This window comes from Sminthopsis crassicaudata, chromosome 2 (genome assembly GCF_048593235.1).
Source record: "Sminthopsis crassicaudata isolate SCR6 chromosome 2, ASM4859323v1, whole genome shotgun sequence".
NCBI classification, from domain to species: domain Eukaryota; kingdom Metazoa; phylum Chordata; class Mammalia; order Dasyuromorphia; family Dasyuridae; genus Sminthopsis; species Sminthopsis crassicaudata.
The window spans coordinates 319,399,580-319,415,579 of NC_133618.1; the positions used below are offsets into that span (position 1 = coordinate 319,399,580).

General features: G+C 37.1%; 1 protein-coding gene across 3 annotated transcripts in view; it reads right to left on the reverse strand.

Moving 5' to 3' along the window:
- Window positions 1-8,878: 8,878 nt before the first annotated feature.
- SLC8A3 (solute carrier family 8 member A3) overlaps window positions 8,879-16,000 on the reverse strand; it is a 208,390-nt gene continuing 201,268 nt past the window's right edge. For 2 of the 3 annotated variants that reach the window (XM_074290153.1, XM_074290152.1), the window contains exons 4-7: window positions 15,873-15,997; window positions 15,071-15,170; window positions 12,490-12,765; window positions 8,879-11,054 (exon numbers count right to left, since the gene is read on the reverse strand). In XM_074290153.1, coding sequence (XP_074146254.1) covers window positions 10,678-11,054; window positions 12,490-12,765; window positions 15,071-15,170; window positions 15,873-15,997 — 878 coding nt within the window. In that variant the 3' untranslated portion in view covers window positions 8,879-10,677. The remainder of the gene's footprint in view (window positions 11,055-12,489; window positions 12,766-15,070; window positions 15,171-15,872; window positions 15,998-16,000) is intronic. The other variant, XM_074290154.1, reaches the window with a different exon arrangement.

Here is a 16,000-nt window from a genome sequence, read left to right on the forward strand (position 1 = left end):
CCATGGGAAGCAAAATGAGAAGAGGTGAAAAGGAGGGACTGACTTTTTTTTATGTTCCTATGGCTTTTTACAGAGCAGGTTAATTAAAAAATCAGCTGTGTTATGACTGCTCTAAGAAACAGTCCGATTTATATATATATATATATATATATATATATATATATATATATATATATATATATATATATATATATATATATATATAAATCGGACTGTTTCTTATATATATATATATATCTTAATTTATATATATATCTTAATTTATATATATATATCTTAATTTTTATATATATATATATATATATCTTAATTTATATATATATATATATATATATAAATCGGACTGTTTCTTATATATATATATATCTTAATTTATATATATATCTTAATTTATATATATATATCTTAATTTATATATATATCTTAATTTATATATATATATATATTAATTTATGTATATATCTTAATTAAACATGTGGAAAAAAATACTTGTCTCTCCTGAGTAAAGTACAAAGAAATTAAATTTTAGTAGAATGGGGAAAAGCCCATTTCCTGTTGAAGCAATCTACTTTGGGGTATTCTCCAATTATTAGGAAATTTTTTTCCCTGAAATCAAGCCTGATCATGTCACTTTGCAACTTTCACATATTATCCCTAGTTCCACCCACTAGAGCCATAATTTCTAAGAAGCCTAATTCTTCTTCTACAATACTACTTTTTTTTTTTCCTGCTGAGGCAACTGGGGTTAAATGACTTGCCCAGCATCACACAGCTAAGAAGTATTAAGTATCTGAGGCTCAATTTAAACTCAGGTCCTCCTGACTTCAGAACTGGTACTCTATCCACTATTTTGGATAATGTTATGTTCCCATAACACTACTTTTCAAATACTTGAAGACAATTATTATGTCCCCCTTCAATTTACTTTTTCTCCAAGCTAAAACTCTATCTTCATTCACTTCATCCTCATTCTCAACTGATTTTCCAAAACCCAAGCAATCCTGATTGTCTTCCTTGGGAGAAGGATTCTAGTTTGTTTTTGTCCTTCCTAAAATGTGGCAAAGAGAACTAAACACAATACTCCAAATATGATCCAGCCAGGAAAACTTGTTTTCTTGTTTGAGACACTAATTCCTCTATTAATACAAGCTAAAATGACATCTGCTTTTTAAACTAATATGTCACCACCTTGTTGAGCCTCACTGTGGTTGCAGTATGTTAAAGTTCCTAATTATCTTTCATACAAACCATTGTCATGTTACCCTTTCCCCTTGTGTACTTATTAGTTCATTTTTTAAATATTAAGTATAATTTTACATTCATCCCTATTCAATTTCATTTTAATGGACCTATCTTGCAAGCTTTGACTTTTTTGCCTCTTGTCTTTATCATCCAATCTTTTTCTTTCCTTTCTTTCTTTTTTCTTTTTGCAAGGCAATTTGAGTTAAGTGATTTGCTTAGAATCACACAGCTTCTGAACCTTGATTTGAACTCAACTCCTCTGTCCACTGCCTCATCTAGCTGCCCCCATGTTATTTATCTTGCCTGGCTTAATACCCTATGCAAATATGATCATCATAACATCTACACTTTCATTCAAGTCATTGATGCGAACATTGGAGAGCAAAGGGTTAGGTCGTATCCTTGGGCACTCCCACTCTATTCGAGACTTCTCTCTAGGTTGATATCAATCCATTAATTAACATTCTTGGGTTTGGTCATTCCTCTAGTGCTGAATGCAACTAACTGTACTTTGATCTAGCCCATATCCCTCTACTTTGTTCACAAATATTTCAAGAGAAACTCTGCCAAATGCCTCGCTGAAATCTAGATCTACCATGTTAATAGCATTTGCTTGTTCTGTCTAATAACCCTGTCAAAAATGAAATTGAAATTAGTATGACATAACCTCTTCTTGATGTAGCCAGCTTTCTGCATGTCTGACTTTTCACACATAGCAGCTGAGACCAGGCTTTCCTAGATCAAGTACCCTTGGGAGAGTTCTTTTTGAAATTGGAAGCTTTGATGATCAGTCAGGGTCCTCAATTACAACCACTTTTTTCCAGTGAAAGTTCTCTTTTAGAAATGTACTTTTGGCTACTGGGGTGACCTGTTCAGTCTGCTTCCTTCTCTTCAATTTGCCCCACAGTGAACAGATGTCAGTGAAAAAGGGGAGAGGGACTTATAGGTTGGCCTATTAATTTATCCTCTACAGACAAAGAAATCATAAAATAGAAAGCATCAAGAAGGGTTAGCCTAAAGAAGTCAAAGTTGTAGGATTCATTCTTGGCCTTTTGAGTTCTCAGTGGGTCAGTCCCTGATCTTGGACTGATCCTCCAGCACTGGCCTTTGGTTTCAAAAATACCTGTCCTTTGTTATGAATTCCATCTGCCAGTCAAATGACCTTGTGTAGGACATTCTATCTCTGCTTGTTGGAACTCCCCTAGCTCCACTGCAACTTCAACTCAAGTGCCAGCTCCTACAAGAGGCCTCTCCTGAATCTAAATATACACTCATGCATACACACACATACTGTCAGTTCTTCTGCCCCATAAATTCCTTTTGAATTTCCTGTTTGGTCACCTCCCTACCCCCCAAATGGCTCCTTAGGGCTATTTCATTTTGGTTATAGTATTGTCAGCATGTAGCATGGGGCCTGGCTCTTAGGCACCTGATTAAGGCATGAATTGATTTATTTAATGAAGTGGAACCATGTAAAGATGGGTATGGATCAGTGAAATATTACCCGAACTTTATACCCTGTTATGTTATGTCAATTTTGTACAGAAGATTGAATAGAGCTTGGGATCATGGAGATCAAGGGATTGGCTTCTATTATCGAACTACATAAACATCAGCTCTATGACTTTGGGCTAATCACAGCACTTCTATGCCTCAATTTTTTTCATCTTTTACATATGACTCTGTGCTCCTGTCTCTTTCAAAGAAAAGAATCTATAGTATTTATATGAAGCAAATCTATCAAATACTTTGATTTATTAAAAATTAAACAATAAAATCACAAACAATCTAATCACAAACAATCACAAGTCAACAGGAATTTTTTTTATTATTAAGCACCTTTTATATGCCAGGCACTGGGGATACTATGAAAAGAAAAATTCCCCTATTCCTAAGTCTCTGCTTTCAAGGAGCTCAGTTTAATGGGAAAAAAGAAAAACCTTAGTGAACTTAGTTGTTAGAAGATGGAAATAGGATACATGTACATGACCAAAAAATATGTATAAAGTCATATATCTTTAAGAAGAGTCCTCAGAAAAATAAAATACAGAATGAGTTGAGACTTACAGAAAAAATATATGAATAAGGAACAAGAAGAATAAACAAGACAAGGTTACAGGGAGATCTCATCCACTGTTTTGTTTTTGGTTTGTTTGTTTGTTTTTGCAGGGTAAAGTATGGGACAGTGTTAATATGTCATAGAAAGAACACAGCACTAGTCGGCTCTTCATTTTGCTTCTCTCTTCTCTAACAAGGAGTATAATCTTTAACCTGGAAAGAATAGAACACAAATTGGTAAGAGGGAATTGAAGACCAAGATAGATAGGCAGGTTTGTAAGAAAAAATTAAGATTCTTTCAGTGATTTCAAAACTCCAGTCCCAGATGAATTGCATCTCAGAGTACAGAAAGAATTTGAGGATGTTTTTGAGAAATCGTGAAGAAATAGAAAAATCCCAAAGGATTAACACAAGCAAATGCTTTTTTTTTTTTTTTGAAAATTAAAAAAGAAGGGAGGTGAGAAGGATTGTAGAAATTTTAAGTCATTAAGAAAAATTATAGAAAATATTTTAGAAGTTTGTGAGTAATGATAAGAAAGTAATTGTTTGAGAGAAAACATGGAGTCACTAAGATGCTATATGAAAGTAAGCCAATTTCCTTTTTTTTTTTTTTTTTTTGATAAGGTAATAAGACTAGTAGATCACAGGCATATGAAAGGGTAAAGATATGCTAGAATCATCACATACTGGCTTGAGAAGCCATTATTAAATTTTCAGCATGAGCATTTACACCTTGAAAAAATCAACAAATGCTACAAATCAGGACTTAATTTATTGTTTTGTAGATTGTCTGAACTTAAGAAGAGGCAGCTAAGTGATGCAGGGGATAGAATGCCTGGCCTAGAATCAGGAAGACTGCTCTTCTTGAATTCAAATCCAGCCTTAGACACCAACTATAAAGTTACTTAACTATTTGTCTCATCTATAAAATGAACTGGAGAAGGTAATGGCAAATTACTTCAGGATCTTTGCCAAGTTCCCAGAAAGGATCATAAAGAATTAGGCATGACTGAAAAAATTATTAAACAATTAGGTTTAAGAAAGTAAAGGAGAAAATATAATGCCAATTAAACTTGTGTGTTGTGCCTGAAAAAGTAGCTTGTTAAACACATCTATCTTTCCCTATATTATATATCTGTATTCCAGCATATAAATAAAGGCTCACTCTTTCTATTTTTTGTAAGCAAATAGAGAAAAATAAGTAGCTAAAAACCCTGTCAAAAGTGTGTTGATTAATGATTCAATCTGTTCATGATAGCATAGGTCCAAACTGGCCATAAAGAAAAGTCCCACTGCACCTTACCCTCTCCTGTTCAATAATTGTCAGTGAAGACACAATTTACTTATCAAATTTGCAGATTACATAAAACAAGAAGAGATCACTAACATGACAATGACAGAAGTAAGATCTTGAGTAATGGTCCAGCCCCCAAAAGATGAAAATTAATAGGGGTAATGAAAAGGTATGACACTTAGATTTAAAAAAAAAACTACTTAAGTTTTAGATGAATAAAGAATATAATCAGCTGCTATCATAGGACAGAAGTATACACTAAGCTTTGGTTAAAAACACAACCAAATTTGTAGAAATTAGAGGAACTGATTCCTTGTCCCTCAGAGCCTATTGATAGATCATGAATTTGCCCTACCTAATTTGTGCCCCCTCCTTATGACCCAGCTTCTTCATAGAATTTATCTTTAGAAGAACTTCTAATAGTCTTTATATTTATAGTTTTCTGCTTAGCCACTAAATTTAGTTCCCAGAGCCCCATTATTCCTAAAGGTTTGTGATTGGATAGACCTGGATTAATAGTAAATAAAACCTGGAGACTTTAGCAGTGTGAGCCAACATTGTGTGGCAAAGCAGCCAAAATTACCTAATGTGGTTTTAGGATCCATTAATAAAATTTGAGTGTCTAGATCAAGTGAGTTAACAATCTCCCTGTAATCTGTGCTGGTCAGATCACATTCAGCTCAAATTTTAAGGAGAAAACTGATAAATTGCAAAATGTTTACAGAAGGACAACAGAGTAGGGCAGTGAAGGGGCTGAAAATTGTATTTTATGAGTAATGGTTGACATATTGAGGATATTTAGCCTAGAGAAAAGATAATTTGGGAAGGATATGGTCGCTGTCTTCAAACATTTGAAAAATCCAAATGCCCACAAAATGAAAATGACATTTATTCTATGTCCTGCCAAAGTGGAGGTCCAGAACCAGTGGGCAGGAAAAACAGCAACCCAAGCTTGAGTTGAGCAGAAGAAAAAATATTTTAACATTAGAAGAACAGAATAAGCTGACTTGCTTCCTTCCAGACTCCACTAAAACTACCTTCTTTGGGAAGTTTTCCTGGTCCTGTTAGAAGCTGTTGTCTTTTCTTCTCAGATTGCCTTCTAGCTACTCTCTATAGACTTCATATATACCTGAAAATTATCTTCCCCCATTAAAATATATACTTCTTGAAAGCAGGAAATGTTTTTGTCCTTTTTTAAACCTCCAAAGCTTAGCACAGTGTAGGTTCTGAATAAATGCTTGTTGACTGATAGGAGATGATACTGACAACAAACTTACAGGTACATAAGGATTTTCTAGTTTACAAACAACTTTTGCAAATGCATTACCTCAGTTTATCCTCCCAGCAGCTTTGTGTGGTAAGCCTCATCATGTTACATAAGATGACAGAATGGGAGGTAGATGATTGTTTTTCTAGCTGTCCACTTTTTCCCATCAGCAGTTCTGCTTGGCTCTGACTCCATGGACACATGGCTTAGATTAAGCTGATCACTTGAAAACTCTCACCGTACAGATTAACTCAGGATCATCTTCTCAAACTACCCTCAGCTTTCTTATTGTTGGGAGAAGCAGGAAACTCCCCTTCCAGCAGGCTTCATTTTCCTTCTGCAGCTCTGCCTGACTTCGACTTCTTAAGAGGTCTCTGTACCGGTCACCCTTCTCTGCCCAACCCATCCCTGCTTGCCCCATCTCTTTTCTGTTTCCTTTTGTATGTTAGATTGTAAACTTTCTGAGAGGAAGAACTATCTCTTTTTTTCTTATTTGTATCTCCAGGATTTAGCATAGTGCCTGACACATAGTAAGGGCTTAATAAATATTTATTGACTTGAATTAGAGAAGTTCATACCCTGAGATAGTATTGAGTCAGAGGATTTTAAGGCCAGGTGGAAAAGTAGGATACACTATCAGGAGAATTGTATTAATTGTTATGGGATTATTGTGAATTCTATGGACTTTGTGAGCCCCAAGGAACATGAATCAGTGCAGTCAAAACTAGATTAAAATGCAGTTCCTATCTGCTTTTAATGTGTTAATGCATTAATTAATATGTATGCATACATATTTAACATGAGCTTTTAAGTCAACATGCAGCCCTCAGGGATTCTTATTATGGTTTAGAGGCTGCTGTTTCTTTTGACTTTAACCTCAAGGTTTTAGAGGGCTTTCTGCATAATTTTAGGGAGGGTCCCTGTGACTCCTTTGCATTGTGGGCATATTTGTGGAATGAAATAAAGGTTATTCTACACCCAATAAATGCATTTATTATCCTGAATATTGGTATAAGACCTTTTTTTCCATTCTCTGAGATAGAAAACACCTGACTTGGATAAAATCTGAAAGACTCCCTGACAACTTGCCCTAAATTCATCCTTCTTATTAATGATTCTTCATTCAATAGCCATTTTGCCCTTTGTCACGCTGGAGCTAGAGAAAATGAAGATCGGGAGTTTGATGGTACAAGGGGAAAAGCCATCAGATTTTTCAATAGGAAGGAACAGGCCCATCCTGTTAACTAACCTCCATGCCCTTCTTTCCTCCTTCTGTGCCACAGAGACCTAATTGTAGATCTTTAGGCTTTTAGCTTTGTAACCTTTAAGCTTCTCTGGTGAGATGCATGGTATTGGGAATCCAAGAGGCTTAGAAAAAGTTCTGCAAAAACAGATTCAATACATAGCACTCATAACCTTATTTATTGAACCATGTTATCATTTTCAACACAACTCTTCCCTTTTCCTTGAAGTCATTCCATTTGGGAACATTTCCCCTGCTTACCTCTCTGCCCAAACACCTAGTATATAGTATTAGATTAAGTCTAGTAAGACTGTTTGCTCCAGGAGCACACAGATCGTGGTGTGCCCTATTTGTACCTTCGGTAGCCTACTAGTTGGTCTTCCTCTCTCAATTCTCTTCCCACTCCATTCTATACTCCGCTCAGCAATCAGATTGAACTTTTTACAAGTCTTATTATGTCTTTATTTCCCCCATCCCCAATTCAATAAACTCCATGATTCCTTATTACCTCCAGGAACAAATATGAAATCCTCTATTTTAGCTTTTAAAGTCTTTCATAACTTGACTCCTTCCTACATGTCAAATCTTCTTAAACCTTCTTTTCTTCCAGATATTAATTTCTAAATTGTCACACACACACAGAAACATCCACACACACACACACACACACACACACACACACACACACACACACACACACACACCTTATATATAATACATTTAGGCATAATTGTTTGCATATTATCTCTTCTACTAGACTGTGAGGTACTTGAAAGCAACATCTGTTTTGTTGTTGATTTTGAGGGGTGCTTTCTTTGTAACCCAGTGCTTAGCATAGTGCTTGGAACATGGTAGACATTTAATAAATGCTTGTTTCCTTCACTTTTTGATATCTCCATGGTACTCATCACACAGGAAATACAAATATATCCTGAGCTGAATTGAATTAAATATCCAGATAACCTGATAATTATCCTAACAAAGGCTAGAGTTAAATCCCATATGGATTTCATAATCCCTCTTCTTTGCTGTTCAGCTGTCTGAAACAGTGGTTTGCATCTGACAAATGTAAAATTAAGAAATATATATGCCCACCTTGTAGAAGGGAGTCACCTTCAAGTCTTGCCTGTGATGTTTTTCCCCTAGTTACTCAATCTCATCTCCTTTAATCCCAGACATTAACTTGAACTCTGTTTTACCATACAATACACCAAGTTTCTCTTTGTATTTTCTAATATTGACCTTAACAATCCTGTCGTAGGCATGAGCTATAGGATATACCAACTTGGAACTAAACTTAGTTTATTTGAATGTGTATTTGTGAGAGAGAGAGAGAGAGACAGAGAGAGAGAGAGAGAGAGAGAGAGAGAGAGAGAGAGAGAGAGAGAGAGAGAGAGAGAGAGAGAACTTGTGTCCCTAAATTATAAAAAAGATTCACTTTTCTTCATTTGAAATTAGTTTTCACAGCTTTCTTTAGTCCTTCCCATATAAAAGGCTCCTTCCTACCTCCCTTTTCCTTTGATGCAAGAATTGTAACTCCAATCCCTGCTTACCCTCTAGAGTCTTAAGTTCTCTTTTAACCTTACTAAAGCTTTCTTTGCAGTGCTAGCCTGTCTTTTTTTTCCAAAATCAAATCTGACAAAAATAGTATCATTGGAAGCACACTTCACCATAAATTAACTTTTCTTCTCAATTGCATTGGCTGAGTAGAGGACCCAAAATGGCATTCTGGCCTTTTAGTGCAGGTAAGAAAAACAAGAATAAGTGGCATGTATTTTTAAAGAGATAGAGTATAGCTTTTATTTTTAACCACCCCAAAATTTTCCAATGGTAACTGTCAATATACCTTATGACATGAGCACTTTTTTTCCATTTTTTCCTTAAAAATGGGTTTAAAATTAAATGGCTACATTTTTCTCTTTTCAACTTTTTAATCTTTAAAAAAAAAGTATACTTATGTCAATGAAGAAACCTGAAGAATTGTGGCAGTTTTATGGTGATTATGTGTTTTTAAAGCCGAGACCTCTCAAACTTTGTCAAGATTTGAACATGACAACCCCTCACTCCCCAAATTAGGACTTAAGAAAATTATGATCACAGAGAGATAACTCAGGTACAAATAGAAAAATGTCTTCGTGAATTTTCAAAACATGAGAGCCTATTAAGAGCTATCTGTCCAACATAACCCACGTTGGTGAATTATGAGAATTGTAGAGAACTCAATGCTCACCCCTTAAAGGCACAGAGAAATTAGAATGGCAGATGGAGGGGATCTCTCTTGCTGCTAACTTCTCCCAAATTCATTTGACTTTAAGAAATTTGGTGAACTCTAGTATAATGATACTCTAGGTGGTAAGATCATGGAGAAGTTGACATTTCTCAAAAGCACCAAATGGTGAGAACACCAAATAACTGATAAAATTTTGTTTTGCCTTAGAAATAAAAACAACCCTTGATATATGTACATGCCTCTCATCTCAAAAAGCAAATCAGAGAAGATCAAGAAGTCTATCTCACACATCACACCACCTTCTGCCAGGTCTTTTCCATCTTGTGCCTTATCTTTCTATAGCTTACCAAGAATAAATCCATATATAGATAATTCTTCATAAAATACCATGGTCATGAAGGAATTGACACTCATACAAAAGACATGTTGTATTCAAAATGCAGCAACAGGGGCAGGAAACAAAAATTTTTGTTTTATGATTTTTTCCCTTTTTTGAAGCTCTAATATTCATTTTCCTCCCAACAAATGTGTGAGTGTAGCTATATGTTTGTTTGTGTGTTTTGTGTGTGCACACACACATGCATCTTTTCATGTTAAGTATATCAGTCCTATAAAAGACTCTGGGGGGAAAAAGGAAACTGGGACAGAATCATAATAGATATCCCCTAGGGAGAGTGAGATTGTTTGTGGCTGAACATTATTTGCACTTTTCTTTCTCTATATAACAGCCCAGTGTTGCTCCATTTTACCTTTGTCATGGATGTCAGGAGGAAGAAAAAATAAACAATGAGGTAAACCTGACACCAAATAATAATAATAATCACAATAACAATAACAACACAAATTTTAAAAAACAGGCCAAGTCAAATGACTGTGATCTGATTTGCCTCCACACCTGTCAGCTGAGTGTGAAAACATTGTGTGTGTGTTGGTGTATGTTTGATATCCAATTGAGACCCATAGGAGAAATCCCAATCCTGAAAACATGAAGCAACCAAATACAATGGAGCTGAAAAGCAGTAAGAACATGGATGTGATCCTCTGCTGTGAAGGCTGGGACTGTGGGTAGGAAGGAGGTGAAAGTTGATTTTGTTGCTATTGTTGGCTTGTATTTAAATACTTGATAATTTGTGGCTTCTTTTGTCTTTCTGTCTGATTGATTACAACTTGACCATTCACGTTGTCCCTTAGTCGCAGGGCCTGGGCTGGGGGAGATTCTACAGAAGGAGGTGCTCCAGGGACATAGATGTCTGGTGCTTTCTCTCCTCAGCCAACATCCTGGTGGTCACTGGAGGGGGTGGTGAAGCCCCTGAGGTTCCTTGGATCTATGGGCCCTCAGCTGCTCAGAACCCTTTGATGTAACAATAAGCTTCCAGTGTGGCAAATAGAATGTACAGGAGCCACAAGGTCACGAAGAGCAAAGTTGTGGCCAGCCTGCAGCCCCGGGGGCCGCCCAGCTCCCCCCCAAGATGGGGCCGTCTCCGGTACAGGAGAACGCTGATGCAGACAAAAGCAAAGATGGTGAAGAGGGTGACAGAGAAGGCCAGGGTGCCAGCTGAGACGTGGAATTCCTGTCCTTTCAGGGCCCAGTAGATGGCAGCCACTGACCAGGCCAAGCCGATGCCCAGGAAGACATTAACCGCGTTGCTACCTGTGACATTGCCTATGGAGGCATCGGCATACACATCCTGGATGGCAGCTGCTTTGCTGGCAAAGGTGTCTGGAAGAGGGAAAACATAGGGAATAAGCGAGCTGAAAAACTGATTCTTATACCTGGGAAGGGTCTATCACTTAGAGCTGAACTTCAAAAGGTGGTGTGGTATAGTGAAAATAACGTTTCAGAAATTAGGTCATTATCTATGTGATTTTTGAACAAGGCAATTAACATCCCTGGACTTTCATTTCCTCATCTGGAAAATGAGAAGGTTGAGGTCATTTATTTCTCCCAATCTGTGACTCTATGTCAGTCCTGGAAGTCTGGGACCTTTTGAAAGATCCACTTTTACATTTCAGTGCATTATTGTTGTCCAGAGCCCCCTGGTCCTGATTTTGACACAACCCAGATCTGTGTCATCTCAGTTCCCTGGCAGTTCATCTGTAAAATGAGAGGATGCAGTTCTCTATGATTCTGATTGGCCGGATGTTGTGCACTTTGGATACTTATCCAGCATGCAAAGTCTGCCTTTTAGCTCTACAATTCATTCTGTGGTAGTCCTTGGACCCTAATTGTTAGTTGGGCTAGCAAAAGCAGATGATTAAAGATTGAGTCTCAAGATGCTAGAAGCTCCATGGAATGGCCTAAGCTAAGCCAGGGTAAGTTATTTATGCTGAGAGCTATGAAGGAGTCTAAAACTCTTGACTGTACACATCCTCTGAGAATAGGCATTGTGTTTGATTGGCAACTAGATGGCAAAAGATAAAGGTGTAGTCCTGGGGTCAAGTTCAAAACCAGCTTTAGAAATCTTCTAGCTGTATGATTAAGGGCAACTGTCTTCTGTTCCTTGTGCTTCAGTAATTGTAAAATTAGGATAATGATAGTATCTACCTCCTAGAGTTGTTGTGAGGACTAAATGAGATAATATTTGTAAAGGACTTGACACTATACCTGGTGCTTAAGAAATAGATATTTATTTCTTTCCTCCCTCTACTGTGTAATTAATTTTTGTATATGAACTCAGTAAAGGGATGGGGCTGATACCAATAACATTTTGTATTCAGAAAGTATTTTGCATGCATTATGTTATTGGATCCTCACACAATCAATGTGATGTGAATAATATTAGCCTCATTTTATAGGTGAGCAAACCTAAGCTCAGAGGGAGTTAAATGACTTGCTAAAGGTCATCCAGGACATTTTCTGGCTCTAGATCCTAAAAGACCTTCAAGAAAACAACCTTTTCATATTTAAAGGTATCCTGAGGTTGGGTCCTTTTAGACAAGTTTCTGAATGAGTAGAGCATGATATGCATGGAGTTCCCATTTCCTTATCCTATGCAAGATTATTGACCAATAAAACCAAGGGAAGCTTTATCCCTAAAATGATTTTTCTTTTCTTTTTTCTGAGCTGAAGTGGTAAGTATAGCATGGAATATGAGTCTCATAGAATTTCTCCCCACCAGCCCCATCTTCTCAGAATCCCCTTTCCCCACTCTCACCTGGGACAGAGGTGCCAAAGGCCACAAAAACAACAGCTGTGACCGAGTCCTTGAGGCCAATGGTGCAGCCAAAGTGGGAAGCCAGGTCACCAATGATGGCGGTGAGCATACCAATGATGAGGATTGAAACCACAAAGCAGGCCCAGCCGTGGCAGTACTCTGTGGGGGGCACACAGGCAAATAGCACCTTCCAAAAGACAGTAAGGAAGTGCATGACATAGTCGAAGCAGGAAGGCAGCCTTTCCTCACCTGATTCATCCTCATCCTCATCTCCTGCTGGAAGCAAGAAAAATAGGGATAGGTAAAGGAACAGAAGATCATATTTTCCTCCTTATTCATTGTAAATCCAACCACTAGCAGAGAACTTTTATTTCTCTGTATGTATATGTGTGCATGTGTGTATGTGTGTGTGTGTGTGTTTGTGTGTGTGTGTATTTAGACCTTTTCCCAAAGGGAAAAGGAGGAGAGTTCTGCAGACCTAAGAAAATGTCCCTTTAATTACTTCTACACCACAGCAGACTGAGATTGCTATCTCTTGGGCAATCTCAAACTGAATCTAGGTCAGAGGCCGAGATGAATTAGTGTAGGAGGAAACTACATTCCCTTCTTTACTGTAGTGAAACAAATGACATAAAACTGATCATAAAACCCAGGAATTGGTCATCTGTATTTATGAGATATTAACAAATTCTCAGAAAAGACAGCATTAGGCACTTGGAAATTGTATCTTATCAGTGCTTCCCTCCTTTCTCCCCCTTCTTTTTGGGGATATCATGGTAGTATCAATAAAAATGCAGAGATGATGAGGGGGGAGCTTTGGCAGCTTTCATGGAACCAAAGTGGGTCTTCCAAGAAAGAGAAAGAAAGCATCTGATCTTTCAAGGGCAGGAGAAATGGGAGCAGTCACTAAGCAGGAAATAAAGTTAACGGCACTACTGACTATTAGGGAAAAGAGAGGCAGCAAGTTTCAGAGGAGAGAATAACTATTGTTATTTAAAAAGGAAGATTTCATAGGATTATAGATTTAGAACTAGAAGGAATGTCATCTAGCCCAATTATCTCATTTTTTTCTAATGAAGGCATGCTAGATTTGGAGTTAGAGGACATACATTCAGGTCCTGGCTCATCTACTAGCTACACTTAACTTTTCACTAAGATGTTCCCAAAACCTAAAGACAAAGCAAGTGGGTCCTATTCTGAACATGTCAAAACAGTCTATTAGGAAAAGGTACACTCTACTTTCATACATTTGTCATGTTTATCCTGTCATGGCATGTTTGGAGTAGTCTAAGCCTTGTTATAGGCAATGTCTTATAGCAAGAACATCACCAAGCTTAGTGTCAAAAAACAGGGTTTCTACTTTTTTCTGCATTCTTTGTGACTTAGAAAATCATATCTTTCTGGACCTTAATTTCCTCATTTATTAGATGAAGGGATTAGAATAAACCTTCAAGATTCCTCCTACTTTTAAAAGTAAGTCAGTGCAGAATTCCCTCCTCAAGAATTCCCTTAAACATCAGGAAATGTATTACTCCTCTATGTTCCTTTCCCTTTGGGCTCTTTATTATCAAGGGACCAAAGTAGTGATCAGAGGGTAACAGAAGGAGACGATGGAGCCTTAGACATTGATGCTGGAAAGTGGGTCAGCAATAAGTCTTCTCTCCAGGGCTATAACTTTACTCTGACATTGAGACCTGTGGGATATGACCTTATGGGTTGCTATGGCAATGACGAATTCTGAAAGCAACCATGGCTAGTCAGCAACTCTCTGTTTATCATTTCCTAAGAGGCAAACACACTTGTACTTTGCTGAGAGAGACAGAAAGAGAGAGAGAGAGAGAGAGAGAGAGAGAGAGAGAGAGAGAGAGAGAGAAGAGAGAGGAAAATATAGTTTTCTATCTTATAATAGTATTTATAAGTTATGGTCTACAGCAATGCCATTGAATATCAGTAAAGATAGTCCTTTGGTTGTAGGCCAACAGACAAAAGTGAAATATCCAGCTTCCAATGTTTAGGAGATTGTCATTTTAAGGAGCTAAATGCACCTTGTAATCAAGCTTGACCACAGAGAAGAGTTGAAGAAATACACAAGTAGAAAATCATATCACTGTATATGCTGTCAATATTGGTTGATATGGCAGTTTGTTTTGCTGAATTACTTTTCTGATCCTTTTTTATTATTTATTACAAGGGATGGTTTGCTGGGTAGGAGACAGGGAAGGGATATATTCAGGAATGAAGTTGATATCAAAACAAAAGACATAAATGAATTTTTAAAACACCCCACAATTTTATTAATTTTCAAAATTCAGAAGCAAATAGACAAAAATAATGTTGTTGCCTCTCTCTTTACAAAAAGGGGAAAGCAATATACAGAGAAGGGTATAACTTCACCAAGTTTATCAATCATCTGCAAATTTCAGAATAAAATAACAAATCCTGGCCTGTAGGTATTCTCAAAAATCGTAATTTTCATCTTCTTTTATGTCATGGACCAATGCTTCTTCCCCCCACTAATTTCCTTTGATTTCTCACTAGTGTTACCTAATGTCCATGGTGTCCATAACTCTAACCCTCTCACCTGCACTGACGGTGATGGCTTCCATGAACTGATCACGCCAAGAATGTGTCCCCACAACCAGGGCCAGGTTTGTCTTCTTGATTAATTTGTCCACTGTACTCTGTCAGAGAAACAAAAACCTGTAGCCATGAGGTTCAAATTCTCTCAGCCCACTGAAGAAATCCATGTTATGTAGGATGGGATCAAGAGGGAAGGACAGCAAGATAAAAGAATGCCTCCTTGCTGGAGGCTAGGGAAAGTACAAATAGATTAGGATAGGCTGGGACCTGAAAAATGTCAAAGGATGCTTCTCTCCTTTTTTTTTTTCTTTTCTCATATTTTCCCCCAAATAACAGTAGTCATAACCATTTCTAATAGGCCCTGTGCTATTACAATGAGTTTATACTACCTGAATTTTTAAAATGAAATAATTAAGATAAAATATGAATTAGCACTTAAAGACACTTTAGAGATCATCTGGTCATAGGATTTTAGCATCACAGCATTTAGCTATGAAAGGGACCACTGAAATCAGCATCTTCAATGTGAAAAAAAAGGAAATTGAGGTTAGGAGACTTGCTTGTGTATATAACTATTAAATAAGTAGCATTTTTAGAAGCCCTTTCTTCTAACTTCTTTAGTTTGTTCTCATAACTACTCCCTTGTGACAATTATACCCATTTCCCAAACTAGAAAATTGAGAAACAGCACAATTTAAATTATTTTTCCTGTTACACAATCATTTAATGATGGAAATAAACCTAAATCCCAAATCTCTTATCTCCCATCCCAACATTCAATTCAGTCTCACTGATGTCCTGACCTTGAATTCATAGGACTCTTCGATGATTACTTCCAATTTGGGGTGCTCCCCCAATATTGGCTTTCCCATCTCTGCTATTCTCTTGGCTTCTTCCTCCTCCATAGATAACTTCCTGTCAGTCACATCTG